This window comes from Larus michahellis, chromosome 2 (assembly GCF_964199755.1).
Source record: "Larus michahellis chromosome 2, bLarMic1.1, whole genome shotgun sequence".
NCBI lineage: Eukaryota > Metazoa > Chordata > Aves > Charadriiformes > Laridae > Larus > Larus michahellis.
In genome coordinates this window covers 62604135-62625218 of record NC_133897.1, presented here as the reverse complement: position 1 = coordinate 62625218, position 21084 = coordinate 62604135, and the positions used below count along the sequence as shown (strand labels likewise).

The 21084-nt window shown below is 40.5% G+C and overlaps 1 protein-coding gene across 8 annotated transcripts in view; it reads left to right on the top strand.

Moving 5' to 3' along the window:
- Positions 1 to 21084, top strand: part of NFX1 (nuclear transcription factor, X-box binding 1) — a 78643-nt gene that overhangs the window by 23126 nt on the left and 34433 nt on the right. For all 8 annotated transcript variants that reach the window (XR_012585576.1, XR_012585578.1, XR_012585579.1 and 5 more), the window contains 8 exons: positions 9004 to 9075; positions 10702 to 10841; positions 11912 to 12011; positions 12129 to 12346; positions 13439 to 13536; positions 14996 to 15026; positions 16201 to 16283; positions 16806 to 16914. Coding sequence is in view for 4 of the 8 variants with exons in the window: in XM_074575664.1 (XP_074431765.1) it covers positions 9004 to 9075; positions 10702 to 10841; positions 11912 to 12011; positions 12129 to 12346; positions 13439 to 13536; positions 14996 to 15026; positions 16201 to 16283; positions 16806 to 16914 (851 nt within the window). In the remaining 4 variants the exon portion in view is untranslated. The remainder of the gene's footprint in view (positions 1 to 9003; positions 9076 to 10701; positions 10842 to 11911; positions 12012 to 12128; positions 12347 to 13438; positions 13537 to 14995; positions 15027 to 16200; positions 16284 to 16805; positions 16915 to 21084) is intronic.

The following is a 21084-nucleotide window of genomic DNA, read 5'->3' as shown; positions in this document are numbered from 1 at the left end:
GGAAAGAATATTTCTTTACTCGTTAATACTTTTTTTACCCAAACGTTAAAATATTATATTAGATTTCTTTTCAGGCTGTCTTCTCAGTGCTATAGGTGTTTTCTTAATTCATCATCATACTAAATCCCATTCGCTGTGGTTTGCAGGGTAAAACTGAAACACAGATCGGCTTTCAGACTACATTTGATGTATCTCGATGTATATTTGATTGATATCCTGACTCAGCAGAACACTGATTCTCTTGGCGGCCAGCTCCTGGCCTCCATCTCAGGAGAACCATGTGTCTGTGTAGGACTTTTTTACCCAGTCAGAAATTCCTTAACTACTTTGAGAACTCCCCAGCTGCAATTTGCTACCCGACGAACTTTCCTATAGTTCTTGGAAGAAACAGATGTTCTTTTCCTCCTAGTTCCTGTCCCAGTCTACAGCAGAGGCTCAGGCTCTGGCGTTTTCTTCTGGGAACAGTGGTGGCAGTATTGTGCCTATTGCAAGCTACAAATTTGTAGTCCCTGGTAGTCTAATCTGCATCAAGAGCTGTGGAAATTGGGACCTTTTAAAGTCCCAATTTGCTACCAGTTTCAGTTGTAGCAAACTTTAAAGTGTTATCATTCAGCTCATTCCACATGAGTAAAACCACACTGAGATCATCCAGTCCGGGAGGTAAGGAAACAGCAAGGGTGCAGATCAAGGTAATGGGTGGTTTTGGCACTCTCTGACTTGAGATAGTGATCTGGAGAGAAATGTACTTTCAATATCAGTGTTAGTCAGTTTTGGACATTCCTCAGTATGTGTTGGACACTTCTTCCTCCAATGTTGGAATCTTAAGTGTTTATGAATCATAGAGTTGTCTAGGTTGGAAGGGACCATTAAGATCATCGAGTCCAGCCATTAACTTAACACCATCAAAACCACCACTAAACCCTGTCCCTAAGCACCAAGTCTACCTGTCTTTTAAATACCTCCAGGAATGGTGATTCCACCACTTCCCTGGGCAGCCTGTTCTGATGTTTGATAACCCTTTCTGTGAACAAATTTTTCCTAATAACCATACTAAACCTCCCCTGGTGCAACTTGAGGACATTTCCTTTTGTCGTATGTCTTCTTACTTGGAAGAAGAGACCAAGCCCTACCCCCGTACAGCCTCCTTTCAGGTAGTTGTACAGAGCGGTAAGGTTTCCCCTCAGCCTCCTTTTCTCCAGGCTAAAGAACCCCAGTTCCCTCAGCAGCTCTTCATAAGACTTCTTCTCCAGACCAGTCACCAGCTTCGTTGCCCTTCTCTACCCGCTTGAGCACCTCAGTGTCTTTTTTTGTGGTGAGGGGCCCAAAACTGGACCACGGTATTCAAGGTGGGGCCTCACCAGTACGGAGTACAGGGGGACGATCACTTCCCTAGTTCTACTAGCCACACTGTTCCTGATGCAGGCCAGGATGCTGTTGGCCTCCTTGGTCACCTGGGCACACTGCTGGCTCATATTCAGCTGGCTGTTGACCAACACCCCCAGGTCTTTGCCTGCCAGGCAGCTTTCCAGCCACTCTTCCCCAAGCCTGTCATGATGCATGGAGTTGTTGTGACCCAAGTGGAGGAGCTGGCACTTGGCCTTGTTGAACCTCATACCATTGGCCTCGGCCCCTCCATCCAGCCTGTCCAGATCTGTCTGTAGACCCATCCAACACTCCTGCCCAACTTCGTGTCGTCTGCAAATTTACTGAGCGTGCACTTGATCCCCTTGTCCAGGTCATTGATAAAGATATTAAACAGAATCAGCCCAGTACTGAGCCCTGGGGAACACTACTTGTGACCAGCCGCCAACTGGTTTTAACTCCATTCACGACCACTCTTTGGGCCTGGCCATCCAGCCAGTTTTTTACTCAGCAAAGCATACACCCATCTAAGCCACGACCAGCCAGTTTCTCCAGGAGAATGCTGTGGGAAAGAGTGTCAAATGCTTTACTAAAGTCCAGGTAAACAACATCCACAGCCTTTCTCTCATCTGCTAAGCAGGTCATCTTGTCATAGAAGGAAATAAGGTTAGTCAAGCAGGACCTGCCTTTCCTAAGCCCATGCTGACTGGGCCTGATCACCTGGTTATGAGGATACTCTGCCTCCATCTGCTGTATCAAAAAGCAAGTAGAAACCTGGTTCCCTCTTGCTGTATCAGGAAGCGGTAGAGTTAGAGCTGTGGAGTTTCTATCATCTGAATGCATCTTTGGCAGTCTGTTTTACCAGCTCCTCCCCCCTGGACCCCCTTACCTGATCTGGAAGTCTGCATCATGACATGTATCTGGGTAGAGCTCTTCCTCAAGAGAGTATTCAAAGGTGGACTTCTTGCTGTCAGGGCCAGGATTCTGTTTCATGGTTCTTGCTAGGCTTTAGATGATCTGATAACTCTTTCTTGCAAGCACTTGTTTCTTTGGGCTGTGGATCTGCTGTGTTTTCCCCTGCTCTCACAGGTTCCCATAAGGTGAGAAGGTTTGAACCAGAAATGCCATTCTGCTCACTGAGATCCTAAAAGCGTTTTTGTTTTTCCTTTTCTTTTTTTCCCCCTTCTGCGTGAAGTGTTCCATGTCATTGTCAAGACCTTCTACCTCACGGTGTGGCAGTAAACTATACCCCACAGTGTGGGGTAAACTATTCATGCCCTTCTCAAGTGTGTGTGACTTTAGCTAATAGTAGGGATGTGTCCATTGTTATGAGCAGTGGACTGGGTGTGGTGTGGTGTCTGAGACTTTGTGTGGCGTTCTTGATGTTGCCCTTTTTTCAGTGTTTAATCCCATGTGTTCTGGGAAATGCTTTGCAGTTGAAGTATGTTGGACTCTCATTTGAAGTCCATCTCCATCTACTGTCTTCCAGTTGATTGTACCTCTGTGTCCGCCTCTGACAGAACTAATCTGGATGAATCTTGTTATGAACCCTATTCATTGGTAGGACATGTATGTGAGTCTTGGGGAACCTGCTTTTTGAGTTATGGATTCTTACTTAGCCATAAAGAAAGATAAGAAACTATCGCATCAACAATCAGAGCATGGGAGATTTAGATGCAGCTATCCCCTGCTCTTTATATCACATTTATGCAGTGCCTAGCAACAGAATCTGAATTGCAATGTTGTCTGAGTTTTCAGAAACAACACACCATGTATCTACACTCCAGCTATCTGATGTGACGCTACCAGGATCAAACAAGCATCATCCCCTTTTCTCCTCATATATGAGATCAGAGGAACATTGTTGACATTGCTTTGCGTTAGGATGCTTGTATTTGCTCCTTCTTGCCTAGTAGATGAAATGTGCAGAGAACAGGAGATGTTGTTAAGTAAGCCATAGTTGTTGGTGGTCTAAACTCCCTCCCTCCTGCTGTCTGCCTTCTGTATCCATTGTGTTATGCTGTATGCTAGGCTTTTGTGAATGATTGTCCCCTGTTTAATGAGCAGCTCTGAGAGCCATGTCAGATGTCAGTCTTTCTGTAGTGCCAGTTGTGCTATTCCAAGTGCTGGTTAGGTAGTTACATTATTCTTGATGTAAGTTACTTGAGAATCTGTTTTCCCTTTAAAACATAAGTAAGCATCAGAGTCTTGTGGCTGAGGAGAAAGAATTGGATTAAAAATCACGAGAAAAGATTTGGATCCTTTTACCATAATACTTTGTAAAGTGATTAGTTTTATCAAGAAAACCTTGAAAATATGGGGATTTTCCCCCACGCTGTGTTCCCTGAGTAGGAAATGAGACCTTGAATTAAATTGGAAGATGGCAAATTCAGAATGCATCAAGTATGTTCTGCTAGGCACAGCTTCTCCTTTCAAGAAATTGATGCAAATAATAAATAAGATTCAAAAGAGAACAGATCGTGATATGGGTAATAAGAATCTCTAGAGCTCTCAGCATCCTGTAGATGCTTTTGGAAAGGATATTAAAGCTCATACCCTGGTTAAGAGAGATTAGGGTGACAGCCAAAATTCGAGGCCTTTGTCTCTAAGCAGTGTCTAAAATGATGTACTTAGATTTATGCATACATGTTTTCAGTTAGAGTCAGAGCTATGTTTCCTTAGATTTTGTGACCCTGGGAAATTATTTGGCATCTCTTTTACACTTGTAAGGAATGTCTGAAATTTGGTGTTCAAATTTTAAAAGAGGTTACAGAGATACAGCAATTCTTCAGCCTGCTGTTGCCTGTAACCAGCTGTCATGATTTGGGCTGGACTGGCCACAGAAGCGAACGACAGATGCTCTCCCTCACCTTCTTCTCCAAGGAGAGAAGGGAGAGAAAGAGACTTATGAGTTTAGGAAAAAAAACCTAAACTACTCTAAAGAAAACATTCATAAAATTATAATATAAAAGAAATGGATATATACAATATATACAAAACTGTATGAAGCTCACAGGATGGCAGTTCCATCGCCAACAGGCACTGGGAAAATTCCAGACTGGACTCAGTGACAGATGGGAGCCAGATTTTGGGTCTGGATTCAGGAACACACAGATCTGGATCAAAGGCAGACGAACAGACAGAGTCTTCCTTGGACACTGGTCACTGAAGAAAGATCTACCCTCTTTCAGTTTAACATTGTCACCTCCCGTACCTCCACTCTCTTGTAAAGCGTCCCTCCCTATCTTTCCTGTAGGCCCCCTTTAGGTACTGGAAGGCCGCTATAAGGTCTTCCCAGGCTCTTTTCTTCTCCAGGCTGAACAACCCCAACTCTCTCAGCCTGTCTTCATAGGAGAGGTGCCTCCAACTTTTTTTTAATGGTTGGCCAATTCACAACTGTATTTCCTACATCTGACTTTTTTTTTTTTTTTTTAATGTAGGTGTCATTGTGTTAATCACCTTTATATGGTTTACAGTTTAGTTGCATGCTTGTGTTAAGTGTGGCACTAGCTAGCCTATTTTGGTGAAAATGAGTGAGGCTAATTCACACTGTTTTAATAATCTTTTAATATTTGCTCAGATTTATTGAAATGGGCTAGCATCTGTATATAAACAGTTTTCTTAGCAAAGCTGAGGAACAGGCAAGCAGCTGTTTGAAAAGGGAGTACTTTGCTAGTGTGAGCTGTGGCATTCAGAGCACTTCACAAAGTCAGTTCTTTTCATGTTTTTAATGTAAATACGCTGCAATTAATGTTGTTCTCTTAGGTTCTACATTAAATAGACATCTAGCTTAACCGTCAAGAAAATGTTCCTGATAATAAATGTCATGATAAACTTAAACTTCTTTTAAGACTCTGAAGTTCTCCCTGCCAACTGGAACCATGCAAGGCCTTCAGAGCATTTGAAAAAGGTCTTTCGAAGACAGTAAATGTAATTTTCTCTCTCCTAGTTTAAATGTTAGTGTCTGGTCTTCCTTCATAGATCTTTGGTGCTATAATCTTTTCCACAGCAGTTACTGGAAGTCCCTTTGGGCTGTCTTACAGTATCCAGTATTTTCACTGTCAGACAAATGGAAATTTAATTTTTCCTATGCCTAGATCTATCTATCATCACAACTTGGCTTGTTATGCCAGTTCTCTAGAGCAGCAGCAGTAAATTGTGAATTAATTCCTCTATACTAATGATAGATAATGGAGTTTCAGTAAAAGTAAGGCTTTGTATTCACTGAGCAGAAGTTAATACTGAAGTCTTCAGCCTGTCTTTTTGGGTTTAGTTTGTAATACTGTTAAGTCATTTAACTTAAATTTTTGCTTAGTCCCTTAAAACAGACTAAAACTCTAAGGTATCACCCATCTTTATAATTGAAGGAGAATTTTCTGCACTTTCTGTGTGTGTCTGTGCTGAATGAAAATTTAATTTCTATGTTAACTGTTGTTGTATTGATCAAGTAAATCCTGGAACTGTAGACATACTGTAGCTTTTGCATAAACCAGATTGTACCAGAGACTTTGCTAAATAAGTAGTATGCGAGTCCATGTATCTGGAGGGATGCATAAGGAATACTTATGTTTAAAGTCAGAAGTTTGGTTTCAAAGGGTTAGTTTTTGCATCACTAGAATTTTTCTATTCATGTTAACAAAATGACACAAGCTTACTTAAAACTTTCTCAGAAACACAAGCTATCAAAACTTGGAGAGGTCTGGAAATCAATTGAGTGATAATCTTCTAAAAGAAGGAATCTTGCTACAAGACTGCAGTCTACTATTATAGGTATTTACAACTTAAAAATATCTGTGATCAGCATAAATTGCCATTGTGTGGTATAGTATTATGAGGAAGCATGTCAAGACTGGGCTTATGGAAGCAACAGTAACATCGCTTGAATATACAGTGTTGAGTAAAATAATATACTGGGTAGATGTTGTGTGAAAGGGGCAAAGCAGTTTTGGCAGCAAATAAACCCCCTTGCGTTCTAACACCCCTCACCGAGGTGGGAGGCTAGGTGCGGCTAGGTTTAAATTCTGAGTGATGCCCCATTCGCCACTAGCAGTCCAGTCATGTTTAATATGTATTAAACTGTTACAATTTGGAAACACTAATAGTGGACTGCACCTTCAGTCTAGTCGTACTCATGAACCATCACGGCCGCTCTCAAGTCTTTGGTCGCATTCAGTGAGAAACCGAAACGATTAGCTACTTAAACAGTGTAGTTTATAGTTTATACAACAGATATCTAGGTTCTTAGGATTCCCCGTGATAAATACACGGTCTGCGAAGCACGTGCAAATGAAAGTACACAAAACGCATGACAAAGTTACAAACGATACAGCCTGGCTATAAATGTAGGAAGGAGATTCTCTAGAGAGATTTCTAAGTTTCCCGAGGAAGCACTCGGTACAGTCTAAGTCTTACCCAAAGGTGTCCCTGTGGCGGGGAAGAAAGGCTCAGCCCGTCGACTGATCCCGGAAATCAGTGATGGAATTCTTCGCGATGGTGTCTTCCCTGGGTATCCCCCCTCTCTCGGGCTATTTTTATACTATTTTTTACCTTCAGGGTGGGGTTTGAGTGACTTTAGTCATACATACTTTTATTATGATTGGTGTAAAATTCTCTCGCTTCACAATTAAAGGTAGAGTTTACGAGAAATTCAGGGCGCAGACTCAAGGAGGAGTGGTCGCACCTTGGAGGTGGGTAGCCTTCGGGATGGAGGTGTGTTTTGGTACTATAATGACATTATAATGAGCAAAGATCGCACAAAGGACAGCATTTCATCAAAATTTGACAAAATGTTGGCTCTGAGTACCGAGCGGGCAGCTAATTGGCAGCTTATCTGTTTCATGGTATCATCCCTTTCCCGTATCTGCTATACATCATAAGGTAAAGCCGCGGAATAATTGCATCCCGTCCCGTACCTTATGTAGCTTCACAAGCATCCTTATCAGGGAACCACAGGTGTTGTATTCTTCATGCCAGCTGCAGCTGTTTTCTACCTCAGAAGCCTCTTGATTTTATACTTTTCCTTAATGTGTGAACAATGCTGTACTTTTGTATTTTTAGCCAATTTAGTAATTATTCCACAGTAGAAAACTTAACGTGACAAGATTTCTGAAGATGATGTGTCTTCACCCTTTTCCAAATGATGACCTGGATCATGGTATTTTGAGTTTATATCTACTTTTAACTTGATTCTTAGGTTTATAAGCTGGCATCCAGCCTTTAGAATCTTACATGCATCTGTCAGAATTGAAGTCAAGACACTGAAATGTATAGTGCTGTCCTTCTACATGACGTTTTCTACTGCAGAGTGCGGAAGTTAATTCTCATTGTCTCAAGTTCCACAATACAATTTTAATTAATTTAATGGTTTGCATTCTTCCCATTTCCTTCTGTATTGTGTTTTACTTGCTCCATCTGGTTTTGCTCTTTTCTCGCTTTCCTTGTGCCTGCTCTGGTGCTTATTTAACTCTTCATTATACCATAAAACTGACGGTTTGTGGCTTCTTTGGTGGTTTGTTTTTTGTGTTGTATTGGTTTATTATCTAATGGCTTGGCTTTACTGTTAGAGCTGGCATAAGTTGGGTGATAGATTAGGCCTTGTTGTTAGCTGTGAGGGGCGTTAGAGGAAGAAGGGAGCCAGACCACTGTTGACAAAGTGTTGATATGACTCAGTTATATTGCATATGACTATAGTAACTGATGTACTAAATCGTATTTGCGTAGTGACTCTACTTGAGGTGTTTAGTATTATCATGTAATTGGGTAGTCTGTGTTTATGGGGGTTTTTGGTGTTTTGTTTTGTTGTTGCTGTTTTTTTCTTTTGGCTAGGATATCTGGGCTGGTCAGTTCTGGCCGATGATAAATGTTCCACATCAGAGTTGCTGTATTTGCAAAGAAAGGTGACCGGGAGCTGGCTAAGGAAGAGTACAGACAAGTTAGTTAAGTTTCACAAACCTGGGCTTGTCTGTGCCCAACAGAGGTCTTATATGCAGTTAGGGACCATCTAGTGTTTCTTGAAGTAGGAGGTGAGATCTGTTAATTAAGTAAAGGACTGACACTGATGACACTCACAGGGAATTGCATGTGATGGTAAGAAAGAAAACCGAGGCAGACTTGCTGCATCTCCCACATGTTTCCTTACAGGAAGAGGGACAACAGCTCTTACTGATGGCCTTAAGAAATGCTGAATTCAAAGATAAAGGCCCCAACTCAAAAGAAGAAATTAACAGAGAAGATTTTTGTCTCTAATCTATTTAGGATCACTGAAGAAAGAAACATATTAATGGTTTGGATATGCAATGTTTGTTTTGAGGGTCAGCAGTGATGAACACATTTGAGTTGATGCATGTCTGCTGGTGAAATGCAAAACATGAAATGTGTTAGCACTGGTACTGTTGATTTGACAGCAGCAGGAATACTGAAGTTTTCCTTCAACATCAGTGATATTTGACTTATGCCACTGTAATAATATAATATTTTTTTCTTGTGTTAATAAGGCTTTCTTACCCTGCAGGAGTGTAGGTGGCCTGTATAATGTTCTGATAATGCATTGCTGATTGGGTCATGATGGGTTGTTGTTATAGGAGTGTAGTAAAGCTAAAGTTAACTTTACAATTTTGTTTGCTTTTTTGACGTATTTTTAAGCCTATGCCATCCAGGACCTTGCCCTTCATGTCCAGCATTTGTGACAAAAACATGTGAATGTGGACAAACAAGGTGAGACTGCTTCTGTTCTAGAAACAAAAGTTTATATAATAATAGTTTATTAAAAGTTTATGTAATACAATTTTTCTTTCTTACAGCTTATTAAAAGTTTACAGACCAAAGTTTATTCTGAGCTGTATCTTCTATTTGCGTGCTAAAATAATTTGGAGAATTTTATGTTTTAAAAATATGCAATTACTTTCAATCGTTAAAGAACTTTTAAGAGTTGTTTGTGTTAAAATGAATTTATGATACATGTAGCTGAATTGTCCAAGCAGCCTGTGAGTTGATTTGATTTTGAAATCCTATTCTAGTATTTATTAATTTTATTTTGTAGAAGACGCAGAGAAAGAAGTAGAAAAAGGTTCACACCTTTTCTATCTGAATGGAATGTAATGTTGTTTTCAAAAATAATGTGTACATTTCTGGGAAGCTCTACCACTAGCACGAGAGAAGTCTGTAATATGTTCCTGACTTGAAGGTTCTTTTCCTTGCATGTTTGATGCATTTAGTGTCATTGCCAACAGCAAGATTGTACTGCCCATACTATCTGTGATCTCTCATATTAAGTTGTTCTGAGTCTGTTCTAGCTACCTAGAACTGATTCTGTGTAATAAAATGTTTGCCTGTGCTTGTTTCCAGAACCCAGACTAACAAAAATTGATTTCAGGTTTTAGCATTCTTGCTCTAGAAAAAAAGGTTTTCAGACTTTAACAATTATTTCTGAAAGTTTGAATGTAATATTAAGTGATCTTAATCTTTCAAAGGAAGGCACAGCTACTTCTGTGGCAGTATTTGTAGTTGAAAGTACTTTGCCTTCAGTATAAAAATGGATTGGTTGTAGATTACTGCATTTTATTTTTCACAGTAAGATCACCTCCTTTTTCTTATTCTAGCTATTCCTTACATTTAAAGATTTAATAGATGCAACCATCTTTGATTATTGTATGTGCCAGCTGCTTTCGCCAGATTGCTGATTTTTGTAATACTGCATGTAATACTTAAAATTTGCTTCTAAATAGCATTTTTTCATCTGTACTGTATTAGCATCCAAGATGTGTGGTATGACACCTCTGACCTTAAGATGTTTTAAACTTACTATTTCAAATACATGTTTTACAGCCATTGTATGAGGCCAGCCAGAATGGAAAAAGAGGATAATTTATTGTTTTGTCCCATTATTTTTAACAATTTAGCTTAAAAAAACAGCTCTTTTGATAGACTACTGACTCACTTTTAAGGCCCACATCCATATATTCATTGTGCTTAGTGGCCTTAAGATCATTTAAGTCTTCAGAAAGATGTCTGTAGTAGAAATATCTGTTCTTCTGGCACAATGCAGAACCATACATTAAGTTCAAGTTATAGCGTCACTTTTTTTTTTTCATTTTGTTAAGAGAAAATTCTCTAGACTCACTGCTGTGATAAGTGCCCTACTTTAGGGGGGTGGGGAAGCAGGGGGAAAAATCACAGAATTTTTCCCAAAAAATAGGGTGGTTATTTCCTAAAAACTCTTCCGTTAGTAATTATGCTCCCTTTCAAAGGCTTTGGCATTTTACTGAAAAAGTATTTTCCTTTTTAATAAATGCTTTATAGATATTAAGGTAGCTGACAGCCTATGGTCTCATTTCTCTACAGTCATTCAGTTCGCTGTGGCCAATCAACAAAAATTCATTGTTCTAATGTATGTGGAAATACTTTAAACTGTGGTAAGCACAGCTGTACTCAAGTGTGCCATGCAGGAAAATGTTCACCTTGCCAATTAACAGTACAGCAAGGTAAGTATTGGAATGCCTAATGCATTATAATGCATTATAGTTATGGGCAGTATAGAGAATGGACTCTACACTACGAAAACAAGAGGGTGGGGAAATAAAACAGTACCAAGAGGCAAGTGCTTTATTTTTACTTAACGAAACCAATAGAATATTTAGAATATTTTAGAATATTTTAAAAATGGAAAGTATGTCAGCATCACTATATATTTTAAAATAACAATGTAAGCATGACTAGAAAGAATCCTGCCAAGATGATTAGGCGGTTGGAGCGTATGCCCTATTAGGACAGGTTGGTGGTACTGGATTTTGTTACCATAAGAAGTCTTAGTAGTGGCCTTTCAGTAGCTAATAGGAGGTAGTCAAGAAGACAGGCTGTGCACGGCAGGGAGGATGAGAGGCCATGAGCCTAAGTTGAAATGTTATAACTACCTGTAAGGAAAAACTCTTTTCTCAGAAATTTGGAGGTTTTCAAGACCCAACTGAATAAAACACTGAGTAATGTGGTCTGATCTCATAGCTGACTCTGCTTTAAGTACGGGCTTGGACTAGCTGGTCCACTGAGGGTCCTTCTGACCTGATCCTACTTAATCTTTTACTGTAACTCTGAGACTTGATTAAACAGTACATGGAAGAAGAATAGAAAGAGGTATTGGAAAGCACATATCAAGAAGCTACTCACAGTTTCTGTTAAAAATTCCTAAACTTTGTCTGCAATGGAAATAAAATTGTCCAAGTACGTGTGCCAGTATGCAAATACATTTTTGTTGCACAGTTTCTATAGAAATTTGCAAGTTAATTTTCTCAAACTTTAAGGTAATAATTAATTTGTTATGTATACCGCTTTAAGCTTTTTGTTCAGATAGTACTTCCCCTTTAGTTTTTATCTCCTTATCAGAACAAATAAAACAGGAATTCCAGCTTCTGTAGGACTGAGAAACCTCTATTGCTGAAATAAATCTAAAGAGCAGCAACTTCATTATCCTTCTAAAAACTGACTGTAACAATTTTTCACATTTTATGTTTTTATATTTGCTTTGTGGTATCTTCTCTGGAATATTGGTTTCTTTCAGTGTGTTACTGTGGAAGCAACTTTAAAGAAGTATTGTGTGGGACAAAGGAAGAATTCTCTGATGGATTTGGGAATTTCTCATGTCAGAATATATGTGGCAAGTAAGGTCACTAAAATTTAGGCTTCTGAAAAGATAAAGGTCATTTTATTCACACTTGGTGATCGTGATTTTTTCCTTTGGTTTGTTTTTTGTTTCTTTTGTTTTGTTTTTTTTACAGAAAATTAAATTGTGGGAGGCACAACTGTACACAAGTATGCCATCCTCAGCCTTGCCCCCTCTGTCCACGGCTTCCACAAGTAGTGTATCGCTGTCCCTGTGGTCAGACTCCTCTCAGCAAGTTACTGGAACTAGGTTGTGTTGAACGTAAAATATGCACAGACCCTATCCCATCGTGTGGAAAAACATGTGGCAAACCTCTTTCTTGTGGTAGCTATGGTAATTAGAACTTTCTGCATCAGAGTATTCAAATTATCTCACTGTTTTTAACAGAAAAACAAAAAGGTGCTCCTTAACTGTTTCATTTCAAGAAATAAGTATTTGATTAGTGATTTGGGGGTTTAACTGAACTGAGTGTAAAAGCCACTGCAGAGTCTGCAGTCTCACTGTTTGTTCATAACGATACCTTAAAACATATTTATCTAGAAAGCACTAACACTAGCTAGCCTCTTAAATTTATTTATGTGTACTTTTCCTATATTGGTAGAGGCATAGAACTGTAGAAATTTCCAGAGAGTAAGTAGTATGTGCTGATGTCTTTTAAAAGCCCACCTAGACCTTTGACTTTGATGTGGAGACTGGTAGAGATGAATGACTTTGTTCAGATGCCACCAGTAAATACTCATTTCCTGCTGCTGTAAAGAGGGTTGTGAAGTAAAAAGTAGCATTGGAAAGTTGGAGAAAGTTATGTGCAGAAGCAACTTGACATGTTAATGAGTGCATTAGGTAACTCAAGTATATTTAACTATGAGATTGTGCGATGCTCAGATTAACACACTACATATTTAATTGTGATTTGTTGGACTTTAGAGAGGAGAGAGACCAATGCTGGTCTCTGCTGATGAGGGCTTGTTATTGATCCATTCTGTCAGGGCAACAAGTAGAAAAGGAATGAGTAATTTAGCTTTTAGTTGAATTTCAGTTAAGCTAGTAAGTGAAATATGAAGGTATGCGTAGTAAGTCATTCTTTTGAGCTGAAAAAAATACTTAAAATTCCTGGAATTTGGGTAAAATAATAGCACACAATCTTTTTTTTCCCATATGTTAATGTAAAAAATGTTTAAAACGTATGCATTTTTGATGTTAGTTGTATACCTGAAACTCTATATAGACTATAGATTCAGGATTAAAAAGTTGGAAATAACGGCAAAATTTTATGCACATTTAACTCAAAATAGTTAATTTTTTTGGAAACCTAGCTGCACATAAGTTTAGTATCTTTGACCAGGAATGCTCCAATAAATATGAAGTTCCAGGTCATGGATTTTATTTTTTTATTAATTGTTAATCTTTGTATTTTCATTTTGCTAGAGTTCATTCATACATGTGAAAGCCTTTGCCATGAAGGAGACTGTAGACCTTGTTCTCACACATCAAATATTTATTGTAGGTGTGGCTTCAAAAAAAAGGTGAGTGTATAAAGCTTGGCCATGGAAACAGGTAATCTGTGTGGGTTTGTGGAGAAAAAGGAGTTGAAGTAGTTGAAGAAAAGAAAGCTAAGAAGTATAAGAGGTTCTGTGCTCCTTAATTGCAAGAACCTCCATTGTATGCTAACTGATAGATGCAAACTAGATTACTGTGAAGTGCTAACATAGGCTGCTTATTGTGAAGGCAATTTTTTGAAGTATTTTTGTAGTTTACACAAAATTGTTTATTTAATCTGTCTTCAAAGTCCTATGTTATCCTACAGTATTTATATAGCACAAAGAATGGTGGTTTTACCAAGGGTAATGTAAACTGAGAGAAGAAAGGTAGCCTAACATAAAGAGCTAACTAAAACTTTATAGTAATAGCCTGTAGATTTACTGTAGATTTTTTGGAGAGAATATGAAGTTTTTACTGGTCCCTATTCTTTGCACATTTATATAGTAACCCATCAGATTCTCAGCAACTGTTATATAATAATTAGTATATTCTTCAACTATGCTACTTTCTGTAATCATAGCTTTGAAGTCTTTGGTTACTATCGTAGGACCCTTGTTGACTTTTCTGACCTGTCATATATGATCTATAAGTAGGGATGGTTTCTGAATATGTAAGTCTATAAGTACATAGAAATGACGGAGACTTTGCTTGAGGTTGGAACAGTTCTCTCCTGCAAGTTTGCTGAAAGTAGTTATGGGGTAGAAGCCTTCAGGTTATCTTTCATTTTGAGGTCTGAAACAAAGTAGTAAGGTTTGGGTTTTAGTTTGTCCAGCTTCTCAGACACCAGAAAGCTGCTTGTTGAAAAAGTATGAGTGAAGTACAGTGGTAATTTAAATCAGTCATGAAAAATGTGTTGCTCAGAAATCACAAATCAGAATGTAAAGTTCTGATGACTAAAGGTTTAAATGTAGTCAATCAACAATTCAACAATGTTCTTTTCTTCCATCACCTTTTATTTTCATGTTGAGGTCTTTAATCTTCTTTGATCATGAGGTTTGTCTCTCTTATTTTTTTCTTTTTTTTCTTCTTTTTTTTTTTTTAATCAAGGCAGACTTGCATTTTTTGAATAGTTGGTCAAAGTACAAATTTATGCACTCTGTCAGTATTCTCTGGGAGAGCTCTTTTGGTTTCTTCCATGCAAGTTTCTGGTTTCTTAGCAGAAACCTGTTTCTGTCGCTTCATGGTGTTATCTGCTGAATTAAGTGGGGAATAGAAAGCTACAACTTTTTTTTTTTAATTGGTATTGAATCTCTAAGGAAAATGTATTGTGTTAAAAGATTTGAGGATTCTTTTCCAGCTTTTGTTTCACTTTTGTATATAGAAGTGTTATACACGTGAAACTGAGAGTGCTGCTTCTTTCTATATCATGTGACTAGGTGTTTTCTAGGTAAGTTTCAGTTGTTTCATCTGTTTTAACCTAATGGCTCCCTGTTTGTTTCCTAGGAAGTCCCATGTTCTCTACTCAGAAATAAAGGTACAATGTTATGTTACATATATAGTGTGAAATTGTTTTAAAAACAATACAAAACTCGTATTAATTTGGGGTTTGATTGACAAAGTTGGAAACATCTTATCAGTACGTCTATGCCAAATCGGTCATTTTTTGAGATGCTGCTACTTTTGGGAAGAGGTTTGAAATAAATCTCCTTCATTCCTGCCTGTCTTTTACATAAGGAAAGACTTCTTCAGTGTTTATCTCAAAGATTCCAAACAAGCTGTCTATTTGAATTTGAACAGTTTCTTATGCCACCTAACACATTCAGTAGGTTTCCTCTCTTTCCCCCTGGCTTTCCTCCCACACTCCGTGACATCCTGCATATCTTTGGGTCAACTTGCACAGCTCAGATGCAATGTAATGCTTTTGCCCTGCTCTTTCCAAGTGCCTGGGGAAATACAAGCTTTGATTCTGCTTCATGGTTGTGTGCTGCTGGTCTTTGCATCTGAGCTTGGCAGAGAGTTCCCATTTGGAATACTTCTTGGTGTTCTGGGTGTAGCATCTAAGAATCACCTCAGTGAAATGTTTACCCCTGTCATACTGAGGGACGGACTTACAAGATACATAAGGTCATACTGAGGTACTTACTGAAGTATTTACTTACAAGGTATATAAGATAGTAATATGTGTATTTCCTAATTTTGTCTTTTGTCTATGAAGACTTTCCTCTTCAGAATCCAGAAGTGATTGCTTTTCTTACCTGTGGATGGTGATAAGGATGTTCTTTGTTGGCACTAGTTTCATATCAGCAGTAGTTGCATTTAGCTAACTTTTACTGCCTTACCAATTTGAGCAGTCTTAAATTGCATGTTTGTGGTACTCCATCATTTTGGAATATCCTGTTTTCTGTGTTCTAATGTGCAAAGTTTATGGTATAAAGACTAATGTGAAACAGACTAGTTTCATTTATTCTGCTTTCAAAAATCCTTTTGAACAAGGGTTTGTTTAAAGGAAGCCAAGTGTTCACATGGGGAATCAATGTGGAAAAGCAAGTGATTTAAAGGTTTGCTTGCTGACTTACTCTGTATTAGTCTCTTCTAGACCATGCTTTGCAGCAGCCTTAGCATAATATTGTCGTTGCAGCTTTTGTTCTCAGCATAAGCCAAGACGTAAAAGTTATGACTGGGTTTTTGAGGTTTTTTGTTTTTAATAGCTGCCATTACATTCATGTGTGACAAGCGATGCAACAAGAAAAGATCATGTGGACGACACAAGTGTAATGAAGTTTGCTGTGTGGTAAGTTTACATGTGGCTTTATAAAATTGCTCACTATATTTGGTTTTGGTTGTGATGTTAAGACTTTTTCGCTTTTTTATCTTTTCATTTTTGTGCATCTTCAGTCTCTATTTGCAGTATTGGTCGTGCTCAAAAAGTTTATGTGTGTGCATTTATTTTGTAACGTTTGTTTTATGGGTATCAGTATAAACATAAAACTATATTCCAGCCTAAATGCAATTAAATCACTGTAAAGGTGTTTTTTTGTCAATGCAGTGATTCCAGGGAGAATGGGGAGGGGGAGGATATTACTTGATACAAGTAGCATAAGCTATGATGTAACCTATGTCTGCAATAGACCTCTTAAAAGAGTCCGCTTTAGAAATTGTGTATCCATACAGTGATGGAAAAACTGTGTAGATTAGGCCTAAACTATTTTTTGCACTACACAGTTTTGTCAATTATAGATTATGACCACACAGAGAAAAATAAATCAATAGCGTTTATAGTTTAATTCTGCTTTTCTTTTTTGCCTTCCCCTAGGACACAGAACATAAGTGTTCTTTGGTTTGTGGTCGTAAACTCAACTGTGGGCTTCATAGATGTGAAGAACCCTGTCATCGGGGCAGTTGTCAAACATGCTGGCAAACAAGTGAGTTATGTGCAAGAATACATTATTTCTTAGAAATTTATTCACTTAACTGATCAGAGTTGGACAGAGAATGTGACCCAGATTGACCAGAACCTGAATAATATGCAGTTGATTTTGATTGTATGTTTTTTTTGTAGAATCATAGAATTGCCTAGGTTAGAAGGGACCTTTCAGATCATGTAGTCCAACCATCAGCTTAACTCTGACAAAAACAATCGCTAAACCATGTTGCTAAGCACCACTTTACCTGTATTTTAAATACCTCCAGGGAAGGTGCCTCAGCCACTTCCCTGGGCAGCCTGTTTCAGTGCTGAATAACACTTTCAGTGTAAAAAATTTACCTAATATCCAGTCTAAATAAACCTCCCCTGGTGCAACTTGAGGCCTCTTGTCCCTTTGCCTGTTACCTGGGAGAAGAGACCAACCCCCACCTCCCTACAGCCTCCTTTCAGGTAGTTGTACAGAGCGATAAGGTTTCCCCTCAGCCTCCTTTTCTCCAGGCTAAACAACCCCAGCTCCGTCAGCTGCTCCTCATAAGACTTGTTCTCCAGACCCCTCACCAGCTTCATGGCCCTTCTCTGGACCTGCTGCAGCACCTCAATGTCTTTTTTTGTGGTGAGGGGCCCAAAACTGGACCACGGTACTTGAGGTGGGGCCTCACCAGTATGGAGTACAGGGGGACGATCACTTCCCTAGTCCTACTCACCACACTATTCCTGATACAGGCCAGGATGCTGTTGGCCTCCTTGGTCACCTGGGCACACTGCTGGCTCATATTCAGCACACATTCATTCGATGAACACCCTCAGGTCCTTTTCTGCCAGGCAGCTCTCTAGCCACTCTGCCCCAAGCCTGTATGGGGTTGTTGTGACCCAAGTGGAGGAGCTGGCACTTGGCCTTGTTGAACCTCATACCACTGGCCTCAGTCCATCGATCCAGCCTGTCCAGATCCCTCTGCAATGCCTTTCTATCCTCAAGCAGGTCGACACGCCCGCCTAGCTTGGTGTCATCTGAAAACTTACTGAGGGTGCACTTGATCCCCTTGTTCAGGTCATTGATAAAGATATTAAACAGAACTGGCCCGAATACCAAGACCTGGGGAACACCACTCGTGACCGGCTGCCAACTGGATTTAATTGTATTCACCACCACTCTCTGGGCCTGGCCCTCCAACCAGTTTTTTACCCTGCGAAGAGTATACTCTCATCCAAGCCATGGGCAGCCAGTTTCTCCACGAGGATGCTGTGGTAAACTATATCAGATTCCTCCAATTGTCACATCCCCCACAAGTCCTTCTCTATTTACAAACAGCACGTCCAGCAGGGCTCCTTCCCTAGTTGGTTCCCTCACCAGCTCTGTCAGGAAGTTATCCGCAACACACTCCAGGAACCTCCTAGACCGTTCCCTCTCAGCTGTATTGTGTTCCCAGCTGATATCCGGTAGGTTGAAGTCTCCCACCAGGACAAGGGCCTGTGATCCTGAGACTTCTCTCAGCTGCTTGTAGAATATTTCATCTAACTCTACGTCCTGGTTGGGCAGTCTATAACAGAATTCCACAATGATATCAGCCTTGTTGGCCGTCCCCCTGATTCTTACCCATAAACACATAACCCTATTGTTACCATCATTAAGTTCCTGACATTCATAACACTCCCTAACATACAGAGCCACCATGCCTCCTTTCCTTCCTTGCCTGTCCCTCCCGAAGAGTTTGGAGCCATCTAATACAGCACTCCAGTTGTGTGAGTCATCCCACCATGTTTCCGTGTTGGTGACTACATCATAGTTTTCCTGCTGTACAATGGCTTCCAGCTCCTCCTGTTTGTTGCCCATGCTGTGTGCCTTAGTACAGAAGCACTTCAGCTGGGCTACTTGTCCTGCCACCTTTTTGCTAGAAGAAGCCTTAACTTCTACCTTACCATTCCCAGGTGCAGCCATAGTTTCTAACCCATCAATGACCCTTGCATCTGCTGCTGAATTCATCCCCTTCCCCCTTCAAATCCAGTTAAAACCTGTTTGATGAGCCCTGCCAACTCCTGTGCAAAGATCCTTTTCCCCCTTTGAGACAGGTGTTACCCGATCTGTCTCCAGCAGGCCTGCTATCATGTAAACCACCCTGTGATCAAATAAACTGAAGTCCTGCCGCTGACACCAGGCTCGGAGCCGGGTATTGATCTGCTGGCTCTTGTTGCATCCCTCATCCTTCCCTATGACTGGAATGATAGAGGAGAACACTACTTGCGCTCCTGACCCCTTAACCAGTTGTCCCAAGGCCTGGAAGTCTCTCTTGATCGCCCTTGGGTTTCTTGTTAACAGATCATCTCTGCCTGTCTGAAAAATTAGTAGTGGGTAGTAATCTGAAAGGCTTACCCAGGGAGGAAAGTTTTCTTTTTATGTCTTTAACACAGGCCCCAGGGAGGCAGCGGACTTCACTGAAAACTGGGTCTGGTCTGCATATCGGGTCTTCTGCTCCCTTCAGGATGGAGTCACCTATGACAATGACCCGTCTTAATTTTTTCTTAACTGAAGATATTTTGGATGCCGGGTGTGGTTTGACTTAACCTTGGCGAAACCTCTGTGGACCCTGAATTTATCTTCCTTGTCATGACTGCGTTCCCCTTGCAGAGCCTCATACCTATTTTTTAAGGGTTCCTGGGAAGGTGGGGGGAGTTACTGGGAAGACATGCCTGCTTCACCAGGCGGGAACATGTTCCCACAGCCCCCTGTCCTCTAAGTTATCTTGTTTGGCTAGGCAGAGAGGACGGGTAATCATGTGGCCTTTCTGCCTGTTGGGACTGAATCAGGGGAGGTAGGCTGTGACTCCGTCAGTCTATCTCCCTCTCGCGCTCCCTGATCATTCTCAATCGCTCCTCACTGGGCGGAGGAGTTCCTCTACGTGCTGGCACCTCCCACAGATGTGCTTACTGCTGCCATCTGACACTGGAATAAGGGTAGGACACACCCTGCAGCCCAACACCTGGGTGAGAGTGAGCTCCCATGAGAGCTCCATCTGGGCAGCTGCCTCAGACCTGCTGGTTGTAGAGCCTGGAGAGGCCAAGGCTTTTCACCCGGTGGATACCATGGCTCCCTGGTCAACTGGTACAACCCTTCCGCCTGCCCTTCTGTTGGATGTGATGCAATTGAGAGGTCAAGCTTCACTGCTGAAATTTTGCAGTGAGGCCCTTTTCTGAGCACAGGAAAAGCAGCTACCTTCGTGTCCCTGAAGTCTCCTGTTCTGAATCTGTCCAGAGGTAAATCAGCTATGCAGTATCTTAAAGATTTCTTACCTGCTTTCCCTGGATGCTGCTGGTTGAGATTTCAGAGGCATATATTGGGTGATTCTGACCCTGTAGCTGATGGGGAGTGCTTCTCAGCAATAAGTCTTAGCTCTGATCCACCTGTCTAGCCACCACTTTGCGGTTGGGCTGCATCAGCCGTGGTATCATGTGCTGTGGCATGGTCAGCTGCAAGCCACTTGCCACTTACTAGATTGGATTTCTTGCCCCTGCCTCCATCTCCACTACTGGTTTTGCTGAGAACGGTGAGGGCTGGCATCAAGATGCAATACTAGAGTGCATCTACACCTCTGTAGTTCTGTGTGATTCCCAGGTACTTTACCTTCCCAGTGTGAGTTCCTCAGTGCCGAGAGGTGAGGTCCCTTTCTATGCCAGGGTCTCTGTACACACCCAGTCTACTTCAAGACAGCAATATATCTCTTGGGGAAAAGAAATTATGTCAACATTAGATAGCTTTATTTATTTTTTTTTAAGTTGTCAGATGTTATACTTGTATACTCTTCAGATGAGACCTCTCTGCACTGCCTCCCCATTATCCTAATTAGCGCTAGTTAAGGAACCTTCACTGCAGTTAGGATTCTTCTCATGAATAGCAAGCAGCCAGTGTAGCTGTCTAACAGTCACATCTTCCAGGGACCTTGGTCTCTGGTCTTTCATCTTCCTGGACTGAGGAAGATTTGTGGTTTTGAAGCCTGGAGGGTTATATGTTGTTTCAAGACCTGTAGTGAGGGACAGCAAAAGCCCTACCATGCTTGCTTTCCAAAGAAAATCCATCAACATTCTGAAACCGCTCAGCTTTTTCTATTTCTTCTTTCTACTTCTTCCTTCTAACCCTTAATGTTTTGTTTTCCCCAGCATTCTTATTTGCTGGAAT